The sequence below is a fragment of the Gavialis gangeticus genome, unplaced genomic scaffold (assembly GCF_001723915.1).
Source record: "Gavialis gangeticus isolate Ggan-Ray unplaced genomic scaffold, GavGan_comp1, whole genome shotgun sequence".
NCBI classification, from domain to species: domain Eukaryota; kingdom Metazoa; phylum Chordata; order Crocodylia; family Gavialidae; genus Gavialis; species Gavialis gangeticus.
In genome coordinates, this window is record NW_017729034.1 from 39,490,009 (window position 1) to 39,504,360 (window position 14,352).

Here is a 14,352-nt window from a genome sequence, read left to right on the forward strand (position 1 = left end):
CCCCCCCCGCCCCCCCCCCCCCCCCCCCCATATCAGAGAGCAAGGAGAACAAGCTACTGTCTGTGAGTACTCTTTTGTCTGCCCTACCTCTGCTCTGCCTATATGGTTGTCCTTTCCCTACTCTCTCCAAGGCCCTTTGATTGCTGAAGTGCTCTGACTGGAAAGCATACTATTGCAGCAATTTTGAAATGCTGTCTGGGGGTCATAATAAGAGGCTGCACATCTGTCTACCGCTGAAATGCTCCAGTTTTGAAATGGTTCAAAGTGCAGCTGCACTTTTAAATTACTCAGATGTTACTTTTGCCTCCACCCTTAATCATTCATTTTTTAATTATTTTTTATTTTTTTATTTATATATAAAAAGGTTTTGTTACCTTTGCCTAGGGTATAATATTGCTGCTGAAGTTTTTAAGCTGGCCATAACTGCTGAAGTATTGATAGAACTTTACCAATTTTCTCAGCTTAAACTATTTTCTAATCAGGAAGAGCATGGTGAATAATGCTACCTACTTTTCTGTGGAGAGGGAATTTAACTTGCAGAGCTTTTGCTCAGAAAGGAGTGCTCACATCCCAGAGACTCAGCTGCCAAGTTTGTAAGTGCACTTTTTCCAGCTGATGAAGGAACAGCATGGCAACTGAAGCAAAATCTAGGTCCGCCTGATTTATGTAGTTTCATGCTGTCTGTGGAGGTACCTCTAATAACTAAGAGTTTTTAGAATTAAAAGCCATCTTCAAGGCCACATACTTATTAATTCATGGATTTATCAATAAGGCTTTATTAAGCTATTGTCCAAAACAAGAAAAGCAGGTAACCTTTCTTGTAAGGTATCAGATTAGACTATTTTAAAGCAAATTTGATTTTCACATTTTAAATCTAAAACCTTGACAGATTGCTGGATTTGGTGGTTTGTCCAGTTCCTCTGTATTCTCCAGCACTTGAGAAGAATTGGCAGACACCCTGTAGAGTTGCTGCTTCTTGCATTGTTTCCAGCCCACTGCAGTCAACCTCGCAGAGTTCCATGTCTCACAAGAAAGTTTCAAGACCATCAGAGTTAAATTTGCTGGAGACTCCTATTGTGGTTAAGGTATGTAAAATTGCTACTCTTTTAAGTATTTTAAACTTTGTGAGAAACATCACAATACATAATGTCAAATGTATAGGCATCAAAATGCTGGCTCTCTAAAAGCATTGTATTTGTATACATAATGCCATTAGAAACCATATGTAGAGAGGAAAGGAGTCTTGTAAATCAGTAGGTTATTTCCAACTGTAACAAAAGAGCACAGGGTGCTCTGTTACTAGCAGGGGCCTGAGTGGCATCTAAGGCAGCCTGCAACTGCCTGCAATGCCAATTAGGCAGAGTTACCTGATTGCGAGCAGGGCCCAGCTGTGCTGTATAAGAGCTGAGCCCTGAACTGCAAAGAGGTGGCAGCTTGCACCAGCAGCTGGGGGAAACACCACCTAGCTGGGGTGCTGCTCAGAGCAACATCTTGGAGGTAAGAGCTGGGGCTATGGGGGAGGAGGAGGCCCCATGGTCCTGGACATGACAGAAGACTGTGCCCTACTGGGGACAGGTGGCCTGATGGGATTGTTTGTCAGTAGAGAAGTTTCTAATGTTTCATGTAGTTAATTTGCCTTTTGACTCGGTGCAGAGCGCATCTCTCTTGTTTTCGCCTGTTGACTGTAATGTTAGATGCTTTTGTGTGTGTAAATCTCAGTCCTTTTCTTGGAGCTTTGTGGCTATAAGACTCTAATCCTTTTGTGAACTTGCCTGACTACTTACCTTCAATGATACCTTGTTGCAGTAAGCTTCCTTGTTGAACTATTATTGCTTTGTTTTGTGCGTGTGTATGTACATGATAAATACATAAACAATATTTTTGCATTCATCACACATGTACACCGTGTATGTATGTATGGTACAGTAAAAGGAAGAATATATAACTATATTTCTTTTAACTGATCTTTTAACTCTTCACATGGAATAGTCTTCTACTGAATCCTTTTAAGAAAAGGTGAGCAGAACTCAGTATAGTATTCCAGATGAGGATGTCGCTTTTCTGATAGTGAAATAACACTCCTTAAGATTTTTGGTTTCATCCAATCCCTGAAAGATGGAAAGGCGTCCTGCATAGCATTGCATAAGGGGCATGTCATGGTTATCAAAAATAGTGAAAAATCAGCTGACTGATCTGGACTGCCATTTGGGATGCAGCACTGTATTCTGTGGCTGTGGTCCTAAGGACCTTGCCCCATACGCCTCTTTGGGGGAGTCCTTGGAGGACTTGCTGCAGTGTCTGTATTAGTAATCTTCACCTGTGAGGTTTAGAACCACTGCCCTTTCTCTTTGTTTAGAGGTCATGCAGGTATGATGAGGAATACAGTGCATCTGTCTTCCCTTAGTTGTTGCAGGTATTTTACAACATAGTAGCATACTTGAATTATAAGTATTCGTTTTAATAGGCATCAAATGCAAGCGAACACACTATTAATAAACTCAAGGAACATGATCTTGTTTTGGTATCAGAATAACGATTTGATCAGTTCTTGACATTTTTTCTTTGTATTCATAATGTTATATCAGTGCACTTGTGGAAGTCTGTGTTTGTTCATTTTTCTGACGCTCTTCCCCACCTCTTCGCCCCTCATGCAACAAAAAACGTCCCTGATCTTTTGTGCATGAGAACAAAAGTTCCCCTCGTACACAAATATGCAGCAATATTTTTGTTAACTGATTTAAAACTACAACCAAAATTATCCTGAGAGATGAAAGGTGTGATGGGCATGATGTACCATTAGTGTATCTTAATTTGCTATCTATTAAATTTAAAAAATAATTTAAATTTTGCTTTATCTATTAAATTTTAAAAAATGCATTTAAGAATTCATTCTTTCTGTTCCAGCCTTAGTTTGTTTGGAGTAGACATTTTGTGTATAGTCTTCTGTTCAATGATCAGAAAATGGTTTACTGTTAAAGCAAGATGTTTTTATTTTTATAGAGAGCCAAAGCTTTGGCCACATCTGCTGCTTCCTCTGGTTTCCCTGGGTTTACTCCTCAATCTATTTTGAGATCCAGTCTTCGCACCACACCTGTAGCGACTCCTTCTGTATCACCAGGAAGATCAATAACTCCTCCTTTACGGGCAAAGGAAACTAGAATTTCTTTCCTGGAAGAGAACACAACTACAAAATGGACAGCTGGGGTAAGCTGAGCTACACCTTGGTTAAAGGAGATGTGATTGCTAAGACTGAGGCTTGCTAGACTGCTACTTGACCTTGATTTTTAAAGCTTTCAGTAAATCATTTATAAACTACTTAGTACATGTAAAGTACTTGCAGTAGCCGTCTGAATTTAGAAGTGCTGCTAATAGAATCCAGAGGCATCCTTAATTATGTCAGTTGCGGTAAGGTATTGGCCATTTTTTATGGTTGCCAACTTGTCAAGGGTATTGTCAGATGTAGCATACCTGATGGTGGAATTAAGCTTTACATAATTCACCCAGAATTTAACAGTCCTGTCCTTCGGTATCAGTTTAACAGGTGATACCAATAGACTCCTTTTTTCTGCAACTTCAACTTGTGTTAGATCCTCTCCAGGTTGAGTGGAACTGGGCGGACACGCATATTTTTTGTTCATATTGGGGCAAAACTAAAATCTTCCTCAAGAAAACCTTCGAAAGAGAATGAGGGGAGGGGTTGAGAGCATACACCATACCCCAACATAGAATATCCAGTACGCCAGTTGATAGAGCATTTATTACATGCAAGAGAGACCTAGGTTCAAGCTCCTGTTTTGAATCAGTCAGAATAAGTGTTTAAATCTCAGTTTAACAAAGCATAAGTGAATGCTCCGATTGACTGTGGTTGAGGCTTGTAACTGCAGTTTTGAGATTAGAAATTGTATCCTGGACCCAAAAACATTTCCTGTCAAAACTCATGTCCTTCATTTGTGTGAAAAGTTTGCTTGTGTCCCAAAGAACAGATTTTGTCCTTCAAAATATGGCCTTATAATATTCACAATATGATCAGTGACAGTGCTAAGAGTTAGACAGCTTAACAGCAACAAAATTGTACTTTGAACTGTTTGATATCAAGGGCACTTCCCAAGAGATTCTGACCTTGTTCTGCTGCACTGGAATGAGCACCATAACCTTTTCCCTATTTAGTATGATATCATATTTAATAATATTTAATATGACCTAGCCCATTTAACATGGTCACACCTGGGGTGGGGTGGAGGGTAGGGTGACTTTTTTGTTTTTTCTTCTCCTTGGTCTGCCGTGTTTTCCTGATCAAGACCTGGGAGTCTTTCCGTAAAAAACAGTGCATCCTGCACAATCAAATCTCACTGAACTCGTGCTAAATTCAAGAGATCCTGCATCCTCCTTTCACAGAGCATTTTAGAGATGGAAATCCATGTGGATTCTTTAGGAACTTATGGACAAATAGCAAATAAAGCTGATCACTGCAGAACGTTCATCCCTGAAAGTATGGGGGGGTCTTGTTTTTGGGCGGGGGGCTGGGTTTTTTTGGGGGGTACCATTAAGCATCTCCCTAAACTTTTCTACTATTCTCAGTCTCTGTATATCACCCTCCAGCCAACAGACATGCCTGACATGGCACTTCTTTCACAAGCCCTGCACAGGTATAACATTGGTGTTTCATTCCACAGGAGCTAGTTGACTTAATCATTATGTGCTGTAGGGAGATAGACTCAATATTCCCTCCCTTATACTGGAGAGACTGTTTAACACTGTTCTCCTCAAATAGTTGGTATTCTGTACCCTGTCACTCACCAGAAGCCTGGATCCTCAGAAGGCCATTTCATGATGTCATGATGCACTCACTGTGCTGTCTACTGATAACAGAATTCTGGGCTAGGGACAGAATTTACACACAAATCTGTACAAGTGATCAGAAACCGGTTCAAATCTGTAACACATCAGAAGTGCAGTGCGCATAAACTGCTTTCAAAATGGCCAGAACTGGTTTAAGATAAACCTGGATGGGTGCAGGATCAGACTTAACTGATTTAGGTTAAATTGATTTATTGAACTTCTGTCCCAGATCCCCTTCATATTCAAATTAATGCATAGTCCCCCAGCATCCCAGGATGCTTTGCACCTCCCTGCAACTGCCCCTCCCCCACAGAGTGAGTGGACTAGTCTTGGCCCAAGCTGTCTGTTCCAGCTGAGCAGGGAGGTGTGCTGTAGCTCTCCCCAGCTTCTGGCTTGAGCCACTGCAGGTATATGGCTGCATTTCCAGAATCACAAGTGAATGTCGGTTTACTTGTTCATCAGTTTGATCTACACAATTTGGACTAACTTGTGAAAATTTAATCAATTCAGCTTCGGGCTTTTTAACTGTTTGTACTTAGCCCTGTTGCTCCTATTTTCATTTCTTTCAGTTGAAGTCTGTCTTCCAGGTGCAGTTTTTCCAGATTCCAGCTTCTTTTTGTTTGGGAAATTCTATATGGGGCTCTAAGCCATATGCGGTTTCAGTATTGTTTTTTATTCATGCCTCTGAGATGGAGCATCTCCCAGTTCTATGGATCTGTTTTGGTGTTATCTGGTCCTTCTTTGTGATATCTGAACAGCAAATTAGGTCCCATTTAAAGTCCTAACCAGATTCTGGGACTCAGCTGTTTTGGGGGCGTTTTTTTGGCTTCCTTATTATAGCAGGCTAATGAGTTGTGCATTTCAAAATCTTGCCCCTTTCCTCTAGACAACTTTATTAGCTTTATTCTTGAGCTCTTGATAGTTCAATGTTCCTGTGTCCTCTTGTACTCTTCTTCCTGAACAGATTGAAAAATGAGTGGATAATTTGGAATAGCAGTCTTTTTGCAAAAGCTGCATTTTAAAAGGCTTAGCTTTCTGCCACAAGGATCCCATCACTGCTAGTTTTTTTTACAGAGGTAGATGTCAGTAAATGAGTCTTGTAGGAAAGTGAGCCAGCAGATATGAAACAAATGAAGTTTTGTTACTCCCAGATTTGTAATACTGTTGACTTCTCAGTGATGTTTGTGAGGTGTCAAACACCTTGCCCAATCAGGACAGTTGCTTGGAATGCATGACAAGCCCTACCCTAACCCCCCATTTCCCCCCTCAAGATCAGTACAAAATCTAGTCTTGGGAAATTGAAGACTTGTATAATGACAGTACTGATGATTTTACTGAGCACAACATATGTGATTCATAGTTTGATTTAAAAAGTTTCATTCACAAGTAGTCAGAGAAATCATAGCGAATACTGCTTTAATAATTTAGGTGTATTCGTATGTAAAACTTTATCAGAATCCATGTGGGAGTTGGGAGACTGTTGAGGCTATTTACAGGAAAGACCACATCCTAAGGGCCTCAGGGTGTAATAAATTGTTGATCTATCTACACTTCAGCCTAGGACTAAATGAATAGTGCATATTGGCATATTAATATAAATATAAATTTAAAGGGACATCATCATTTAGATTAGACCAAATCTTAAATATTGTTTTAAATAGGAACAGTCTCAATAAATTAGAATTCTTGGAAAATGCTTTTTTTGGATTTTAAATTTTCTATTTTCCCAAACTTGAACACATCAATGGATTTGACTAATAAGTGAAGTTATAAAAAGGAAATAATCTGACCAAGTCTAGTTTTGCCTACCAAGTTGGAAGTCTTCAACTAAATATTGGAAGTAGTTTTTAGTTGATAGTTAAATCTTGAATATCATTAATTGCTTGTTTGTCTTATTTTTAATAAAGGTGACAGGAGATGATACACAATTTATAGTTTCATCTCAACATAGTCTTGGAGTTCAAATGGAGGGCACTGTGTCTAAGAACAGAGATGAAGTTGCTCCTTTTACTTTGAGCAGTCATGAGGAAGATCATGTTGAATTGGATGAATCCTCAGAAGACATAACAGGAGATGACTTGGAGAAAATGGAAGTCAGCAAAGAAACTAGTGATTTTTCTGCCAGGTCAGACCAAACTACTTTGGAATATCAAGATGCAAAATCACCAGGTGATTTTGAAGATGATGTCATCTTTATAGCCTTGAAATCAGCAGATTCCTCCACTGAAGATGCTGCTGAGGTACAGAAGAAAATGGAAGAAGTTAGTGAAGTGGTGGAAAACAAACCTTCACAGACTGAACAACCAGCTTCTTCAGAGTTGGAGAAACAAAGTGGTATGTCTCATTGTGTAATAACTTGTTATCTAACAAATTGACAGTTTGGATACCTTTAAATGATACTTTTATTGTACATTAGTTACATAGTGCTACCAGATGTAATAGGCAGGGACACTTGGAAAAGACTACATTATAAACTCTTGTTCTTGGGCATCTTAAATTCTATGAATAAATTGCCCTTTGGGCTTACATTTAGTCGCAGCCAAGAGACTGATATTTCAGGTCTAGGTGGTCTGGAGTATGACAGGATTTTCATTACGTTAATTTATTTTGTATTTCGAGTTAAGTAACTGCTTCATATTTGCCAGAGACCGAGTTCTCAATAGGAAAGTCTCTGACCTGTTTGAAAATAAAGTAGTAGTATTTGTAAAGAGAATATGGGTTTTATCTAGCATTTCCCTCCCCTCCATTTTACTGTTGCAAGATGTGCTATTTCTGGTACATTCCATTTATGGTATTCTACATCCATTTATATGTCACCTCTAATCTTGAAATGGCAATTTTCACATCAACGATTATGCACTGAAGTATTAATGCCCTCCAGTAGATGGTTTGAATGCAACTAAACTACAAGAATTCTGCAGTCATGGGGAAGACAGGTTGTTCCCACTGAGGTGTCTCAGCTCTTTGTCTTTGTGACCAGCAGAAGTTCCCAAGTACTGTGTCCATTACCACAATCCAAACACGTTACAGGTCCAACTATCTAATAAAGTAGTTTAGTCGTCTGGGCTCTCCGATCATGCTTCTTGCAATCAGACAAACTGATGCTTTTCCACACACTTTTCAATGCTGGAAGTATCCTTATATTATTTCCCTTGTATCTTTTGAGGAAGAGGATGTTTCTCATGTTACTGTAGTCATTTCTGTAGTGCAGGGCAAAGGCTAATATTAACAGTTGCTGGACACCCAGGTCCAGCCTCTTTCAACTCAGTTAATCATCATTCAGAGATACGAGATAGGAGGGGGTATATTGAACAATCTGTGGTAAAATGGGGAAATTGAAATAGTAAAGGGGGAAAAGACTTACAGAAAGAGCTAGAAATGCCCAGAGTCCAAGAAAAGTGGAAGAAGCAGTCTGAGAGACAATAACATCTGATTTTAAGAGCAGATGCTGCTGCTTGATTTTCTTCAGCTGCCAGTCCAATAATGCATTGAATTTTAATAGAGATAAATTTTTCCCTAATCCCCCAAAAATATTTCAGTTTTTTCATTTTTTCTCTTGAAAGAATATGAATTCAGTAGTAATGAAAATATAAAATCAAATTATACTATAATGAAAACACCGTACGCATAAAGGTTCTTCCTTTGTAGTAGTAGTAATATTTCAGACTTTGTGCATTTATAGGCTTAGATATTCCATTAGATCTCTTGCATTTGAAACATTAATAAAGTGCATAATGAAGTCTGTATATCAATTAAATAAACAGTTTAAATGTGGATAAAGCAAGTAGCTCCTTGTTCAGTTATTAATTCTGTTCCTAGAATTTGGGGGAAACTTGAAAACTGAATGTCTCACCCTTCCTGAAAATGGTGCATCAGTGTATCAAGCTGCTGAGGCCTCTGCTTGTTTGACAGCGAGTGAAAGGTAAGTATATAAAAATAAGTAACTCAGGTATCCAAAGATGCATATCCGTGGGCTGGCTTATACTTCAAGTTTATTCTCTATTTTATTTTTATAATATAAACAATGTTTAATGGGTTTCTTGCATCTTCCTGACTATGGACCCATTTATTGTAGTATAAACATGCTGCAGGTTCAGCAGTCAAACTTTCTTTTTAGTCACCGATTTTGAAGTACTGTGGTTACAAAACCATCCACTCTCTCGTAAGACTATTTGAATAATGCTTCCAGTGTGTTTTGTTAAATGGACACCATAAACTTGAAAATCCCTCTTGTGTCTGAGAATTTGTATACTTTGTGTAGTATCACCCAAGCTTCCTATAACTGAAAAATTGTTGTTTGTGGCTAACATACATTAAAGAGCCTGCAGAGTCCATAGAAAAACTGAATTGCCTATGGTAACATTATTGGTATAGATCTTACTTTCATGTCATTTGTTATAAACTTTTTGTTACAAGAATAATTCTGCAGACATAACTTTATAGGAATAACACACTAACTGACTTGGATCATCTTGTTATTAAATGCATGGGTGTAGTTCAGTTGAGCCAGGAGTCCAATGCTAATAGTTTGTGGTAGCAGGTTTGGGTTTTTCTTTTGAATTTGTTTGCAGTGTCTGAATTTTAAAATGTGAAGATGTCTATACAAGGGCCAGTTTAAAGCTTTCTATGGAACTTGTTTCTTTTCAGTTCACAAGGTGAAACCATCAGTAAGGAGCCCCAAATTCAGTCTTCATCAGAAGAAAGAGAACTGCTTATTACAATAAGTTCACAGTCCTTGGAACCACCAAGAACAGGTAACGTTCTTACCTGTAATGTTCTTACCATTGCAAGTCCCCTGGCACAGCTTTACGAGCACTCGTGGTGCTCTGGCGAGGTGCCAGAGGACTGGAAGAGGGCCAATGTGGTCCCCATTTTCAAAAAAGGGAGAAGGGAGGACCCAGGAAACTATAGGCCTGTTAGTCTTACCTCGGTCCTGGGAAAGCTCTTTGAGAAAATTATCCAGGAGCACATCTGCGAGGGACCAGCAAGGGAGTGTATGCTTAGAGGCAACCAACATGGGTGCATCATAGGCAGGTCCTGTCAGACCAACCTGGTGGCCTTTTATGATCAGGTCACTAAATCCTTGGACGCAGACGTTGAGGTGGACATAGTCTTTCTGGGCTTTAGAAAAGCCTTCGACACTGTCTCTCACCCCATTCTCATTAAAAAATTAGGCGACTGTGGTGTTGATCCCTACACAGTCAGATGGGTTGCCAGTTGGCTGGAGGGCCGTATGCAGAGAGTGGTGGTGGACAGGTCTTTTTCGACCTGGAGGGATGTGGGCAGGGGGGTTCCGCGGGGCTCGGGCCCACACTGTTCAACATCTCCATCAGTGACTTGGATGAGGGGGTGAAAAGCACCTTGTTCAAATTCACAGATGACACTAGTATGTGAGGGGAGGTGGGCACGCTAGAGGGGAGGGACGAGCTGCAATCAGATCTGGACAGGTTACAGAGGTGGGCGGATGAGAGTAGGATGGGTTTCAATACGGACAAGTGCAGGGTACTGCACCTGGGGGGGAAGAACCAGCAGCATACATACAGGCTAGAGAACTCCCCTCTCGCCAGCACAGAGGCAGAAAAGGATCTTGGAGTCACTATTGATTCCAAGGTGAACATGGGCCGGCAGTGTGGGGATGCAGTCAGGAAGGCCAACCGCACCTTGTCATGCATCCACAGATGCATCACGAGCAGGTCCAAGGAGGTGATCCTCCCCCTCTATGCAACCTTGGTCAGGCCCCAGTTGGAGTACTGCATCCAGTTTTGGGCACTTCACTTCAGGAGGGATGTGGACAACATGGAGAGGGTCCAGAGGAGGGCCACTCGCATGATCAGGAGGCAGCAGAGCAGGTCTTACGAAGATAGGCTACGGGATCTGAACCTGTTCAGCCTCCACAAGAGAAGGCTGAGAGGGGATCTGGTGGCTATCTATAAACTGGCTATGGGAGACCAGCAGGCAATGGGAGAGTCCCTGTTCCCCAGAGCACTACAGGGAGTAACAAGGAACAACAGCCATAAGCTGACAGAGAGCAGATTCTGGCTGGATATCGGGAGGCGCTACTTCACAGTCAGGGTGGCTAGGATCTGGAACCAACTTCCAAGCGAAGTGGTGCTGGCTTCTACCCGGGGGGTCTTTAAGAGGAGGCTAGATGAACACCTTGCTGGGGTCGTTTGACCCCAGTGTGCTTTCCTGCCATGGCAGGGGGTCAGACTTGATGATCTGCTCAGGTCCCTTCTGACCCTACTAACTATGAAACTATGAATGTATGTATATTTGGTATGTTAACTGAGCTGAAGCAGTAGAAATTGGGAACAAGTATTTGAACTGTCAGGGTTAAATATGCCACTTGTCCTATCGCTAAACACTTTTGACAGATTCAAGTTAAGCTAGTACTGTAATGCAAACTTGCCTCAATTTGTAGGCAGAGTATAGATATCAAAGAAAGTCTGTTTAGAAAACACATAGTCAGTATTTTTATTGAATTGGATATCTAAGTAAATTGACGCTCTTATAAAGTTTCTTTTGAATGGAGTTTGCTTTTACATGCATTGCATGCTGTTTCATATTCTCCAGTTTTGATGTAAACTACATCAAGTGTGCTACAGGACCTGTAACCCTAAAACACCCTTCGAGTTGACTGCAGGGTGTTTGGTGTATTCAGGCTAGAAAAAATAGTCAGGTGACATAAAAGCTTTTTTGTAAAGTCCTGAGAAACATCAGAAACTATGATAGAGGGTTAAAAGACTTCTGGATTGTGCTGAATTCTCACTGTTCAGTTTTGGCTTTACTATGTGTAAACCTGAGCAAATATTAGCATTGTATGGGAATATTGAATATCCCAATAATAGTTGCTTCCTTTTTCTGTATGTCTACCAGGATAAAGGTGTCAGTTTGCCAATGCTTCACCAGTTTATTTTATAAATCCCCAGTATTCGTACAGCAAATTTAATGACAGACTCATAAAATGCACACATTTTTATTTAAAAAGAAAAAATTAACGGAATTTTTTTTCAGCTGCAGTCAGTATACTTGACAGTGAGGAAGTCATTAGAACTCACTCAGAAAATCAGCTTGGAAAGGAAAAAGGTACAGACTTGCATGGAAACCAGAACCCAGAGGAGGCTGCAGTAGCAGAAAATGTTCTCTTGCAAGAAGAAAGAACATCTTCTAACAGGGTTCCTGAGACTCGAGTTCATGTAAGAATTTATTTTCCCCTTTTAAAACAGTTATTGCAGCATTTAAATCTAAGACCCTTACATAGCTGGTATCAAAATGTTTTGGTGTAAGCTCTAAATCTTTTTAGTTGCTTAACATGTGCCCTTTACTGGGGGAAGAGAACATGTAGTCCTGTTTGTTTCCATAGTGCTGAGTACATTGGAAACCTAATCACAGTAATGGCTATATGTTCTTGGGAGATTTTTTCCCTGACATCTTTTTTTCCTAACATAGGTGCTTAGCTGAGTAGTCAGCAATCAAATGTCTGATTGTTGCTTTGAGCATTAAAAAGAGAGGGCAGTACAGCTTCATTTTTTAAGTTCGTTGGAAAGCATTTTCTGGTGTCTAAATGACTTGGGAGCCCAAATCCATTTTAGAAATAAGCTATGCATTTGAGGGCATAGCTCACAAAGGAACTTGTATGTAGTGATATTCAGGATTTCCACACCCAAAAAATTAGCATCCAGCCTTAGGAATGTGCTAAAAATGCAGGATGACAGTTGCCATTGCACTCAATATAATAAAGCACTGTTTCTGTTTTTGCCAGCTGTGGGGATGGGAGGGCAGGTTAGAGGAAGTCATTGGAGTCTTGTGGCTGGTAATTGTTTGAGGAGAATACTTTGTTGGGAAAGAAATTGAGCAGATGTGCTGAGGGAAGCAGAGGTTGGTCCCATGGCTGCTTGCAAAGGAGAATGAGGAGAGGACAATGCATTGCCTCACTTCTGTCATCACCACCACCTCCTGTTAGCATATCTCATGGTCTTCTCAGTATCTTTTTTAAAGCCTTGAGTTGAGTTGGGGCAGGAAGTCTGTTACAAACAGAAGAGGAGTCTTAAAAATAGATAGAAGGCTGTACATTGGCAATATTCCTTGAGTTCAGTCAAGTCTCCTAATTATTCTTAATGAATGGTATGCTTCTGCCATGAAGATCTGTAGCAGTCTTTGTCAAGTGAATGCTAATCTGTGTTGTCATGTGAGGAGTTGCTACGCAGCTGACCAGTACTGTCCATATTTGGGAGAAAGAGTTAACAAGTCTTCCTATTAATTCTTTTTAGAGAACAGCTTCCTTCCAAGTGAGGCCCCCTCTGGATGTTCCTGTAATTAAGATGCAAGAATTCAAATCTAAAAAAAGGAGAGGCAGAAATTGTCCTGCATAGGGAACTGCAAAGACCTGGGAGACAGTGAACTGGCCCAAGGAGTTGCCCAGCACAATCTTTGGCTATAAAAATTGCTGTAAAGCCCGTGATTGGGGCTAGCATAAACTCTGCCCCATTTTTCTGTCTGATCAAACCCATAATATTTGATCATCATGGGATAATTGGTATTTATAGTCATTTCATTACTAACCTCTTCATGTTTTTAGATTTTATGGAGTTGTTCTGAGAACCCAAAGATTTCCTATTATCTCTTCCTTTTTTGCGTTCTGCTCTTCTGTTCATTTCCCCTCCATTTACCATGGGTTAAAATGTTGATGGTGTCATCAGGTAGTGTGCATCCTTCCATTATTGAAGACTGTCTAGTGAAGGAACCAAGACAAAAAATTGGATGAGATCCCAACTTTACCTTCAATCTGAACATAATATAATTTGAGTCCAACCAGCTAGTAAGTTTGGAACCAAACCTGTCCTGTTCCCCTCAAAAAATCTTTGGCATGCTTTCTGGTTTAAGCTTATCTTCAGTTATTTGGTCTCAGAATAGACTGGAGGCAGTTCCAGGATTTCTGTATGCTTGTTAAGCACCACAGCTGAATCTTTGCTGGTAGGAAATCCATTATAAATTTATATAGGCACATCTAAAACTGCTATACTACTTGTTTTAATTTAGAAATAATTCATGTTTAGTTCCTTAAATATGCAAACTTTATCCACACTAATGAATCTCCTATTTCTTTTATGTTGAATAGATTAAAAAAGAGGCTTATTGACCAGGATCTGCTGAAAGTTAGTATTTGCAGAAATTAATTGAGTGTTAATATTTAATTTTCTTTATTTTTATTTCAGATTGTTGAAGATGGCACATTTCATGCACAAGCTGCAGAAGAAGCAGCCAAACCATCTCCAGGCAATGAGCTACATCTGTCTGACAGTCTTAAACTTCAGTATAATTATGGTTTTGTTGAAGATCAGTTCCCTTGTGACTTGCTGGATAGTAAAGACACTGATGAAAATGATGCAGCTGAAGGGGATGCAGAGCTTTTATCTCAGGACAATTTTACTTTAGTATTAGAAGGAGAAGAAGGGGAAGCTGAAACAGAAGAACCTGCAGGATTAGATACTATTTCTGAACTGGTTAGCAGAA

General features: G+C 40.0%; 1 protein-coding gene across 1 annotated transcript in view; it reads left to right on the forward strand.

Annotated features, from left to right (window-relative positions):
- AHCTF1 (AT-hook containing transcription factor 1) overlaps positions 1-14,352 on the forward strand; it is a 69,994-nt gene that overhangs the window by 43,119 nt on the left and 12,523 nt on the right. Inside the window, exons 26-32 of the mRNA XM_019526930.1 lie at positions 890-1,085; positions 3,001-3,204; positions 6,747-7,173; positions 8,659-8,761; positions 9,487-9,593; positions 11,854-12,035; positions 14,055-14,258. Coding sequence (XP_019382475.1) covers positions 890-1,085; positions 3,001-3,204; positions 6,747-7,173; positions 8,659-8,761; positions 9,487-9,593; positions 11,854-12,035; positions 14,055-14,258 — 1,423 coding nt within the window. The remainder of the gene's footprint in view (positions 1-889; positions 1,086-3,000; positions 3,205-6,746; positions 7,174-8,658; positions 8,762-9,486; positions 9,594-11,853; positions 12,036-14,054; positions 14,259-14,352) is intronic.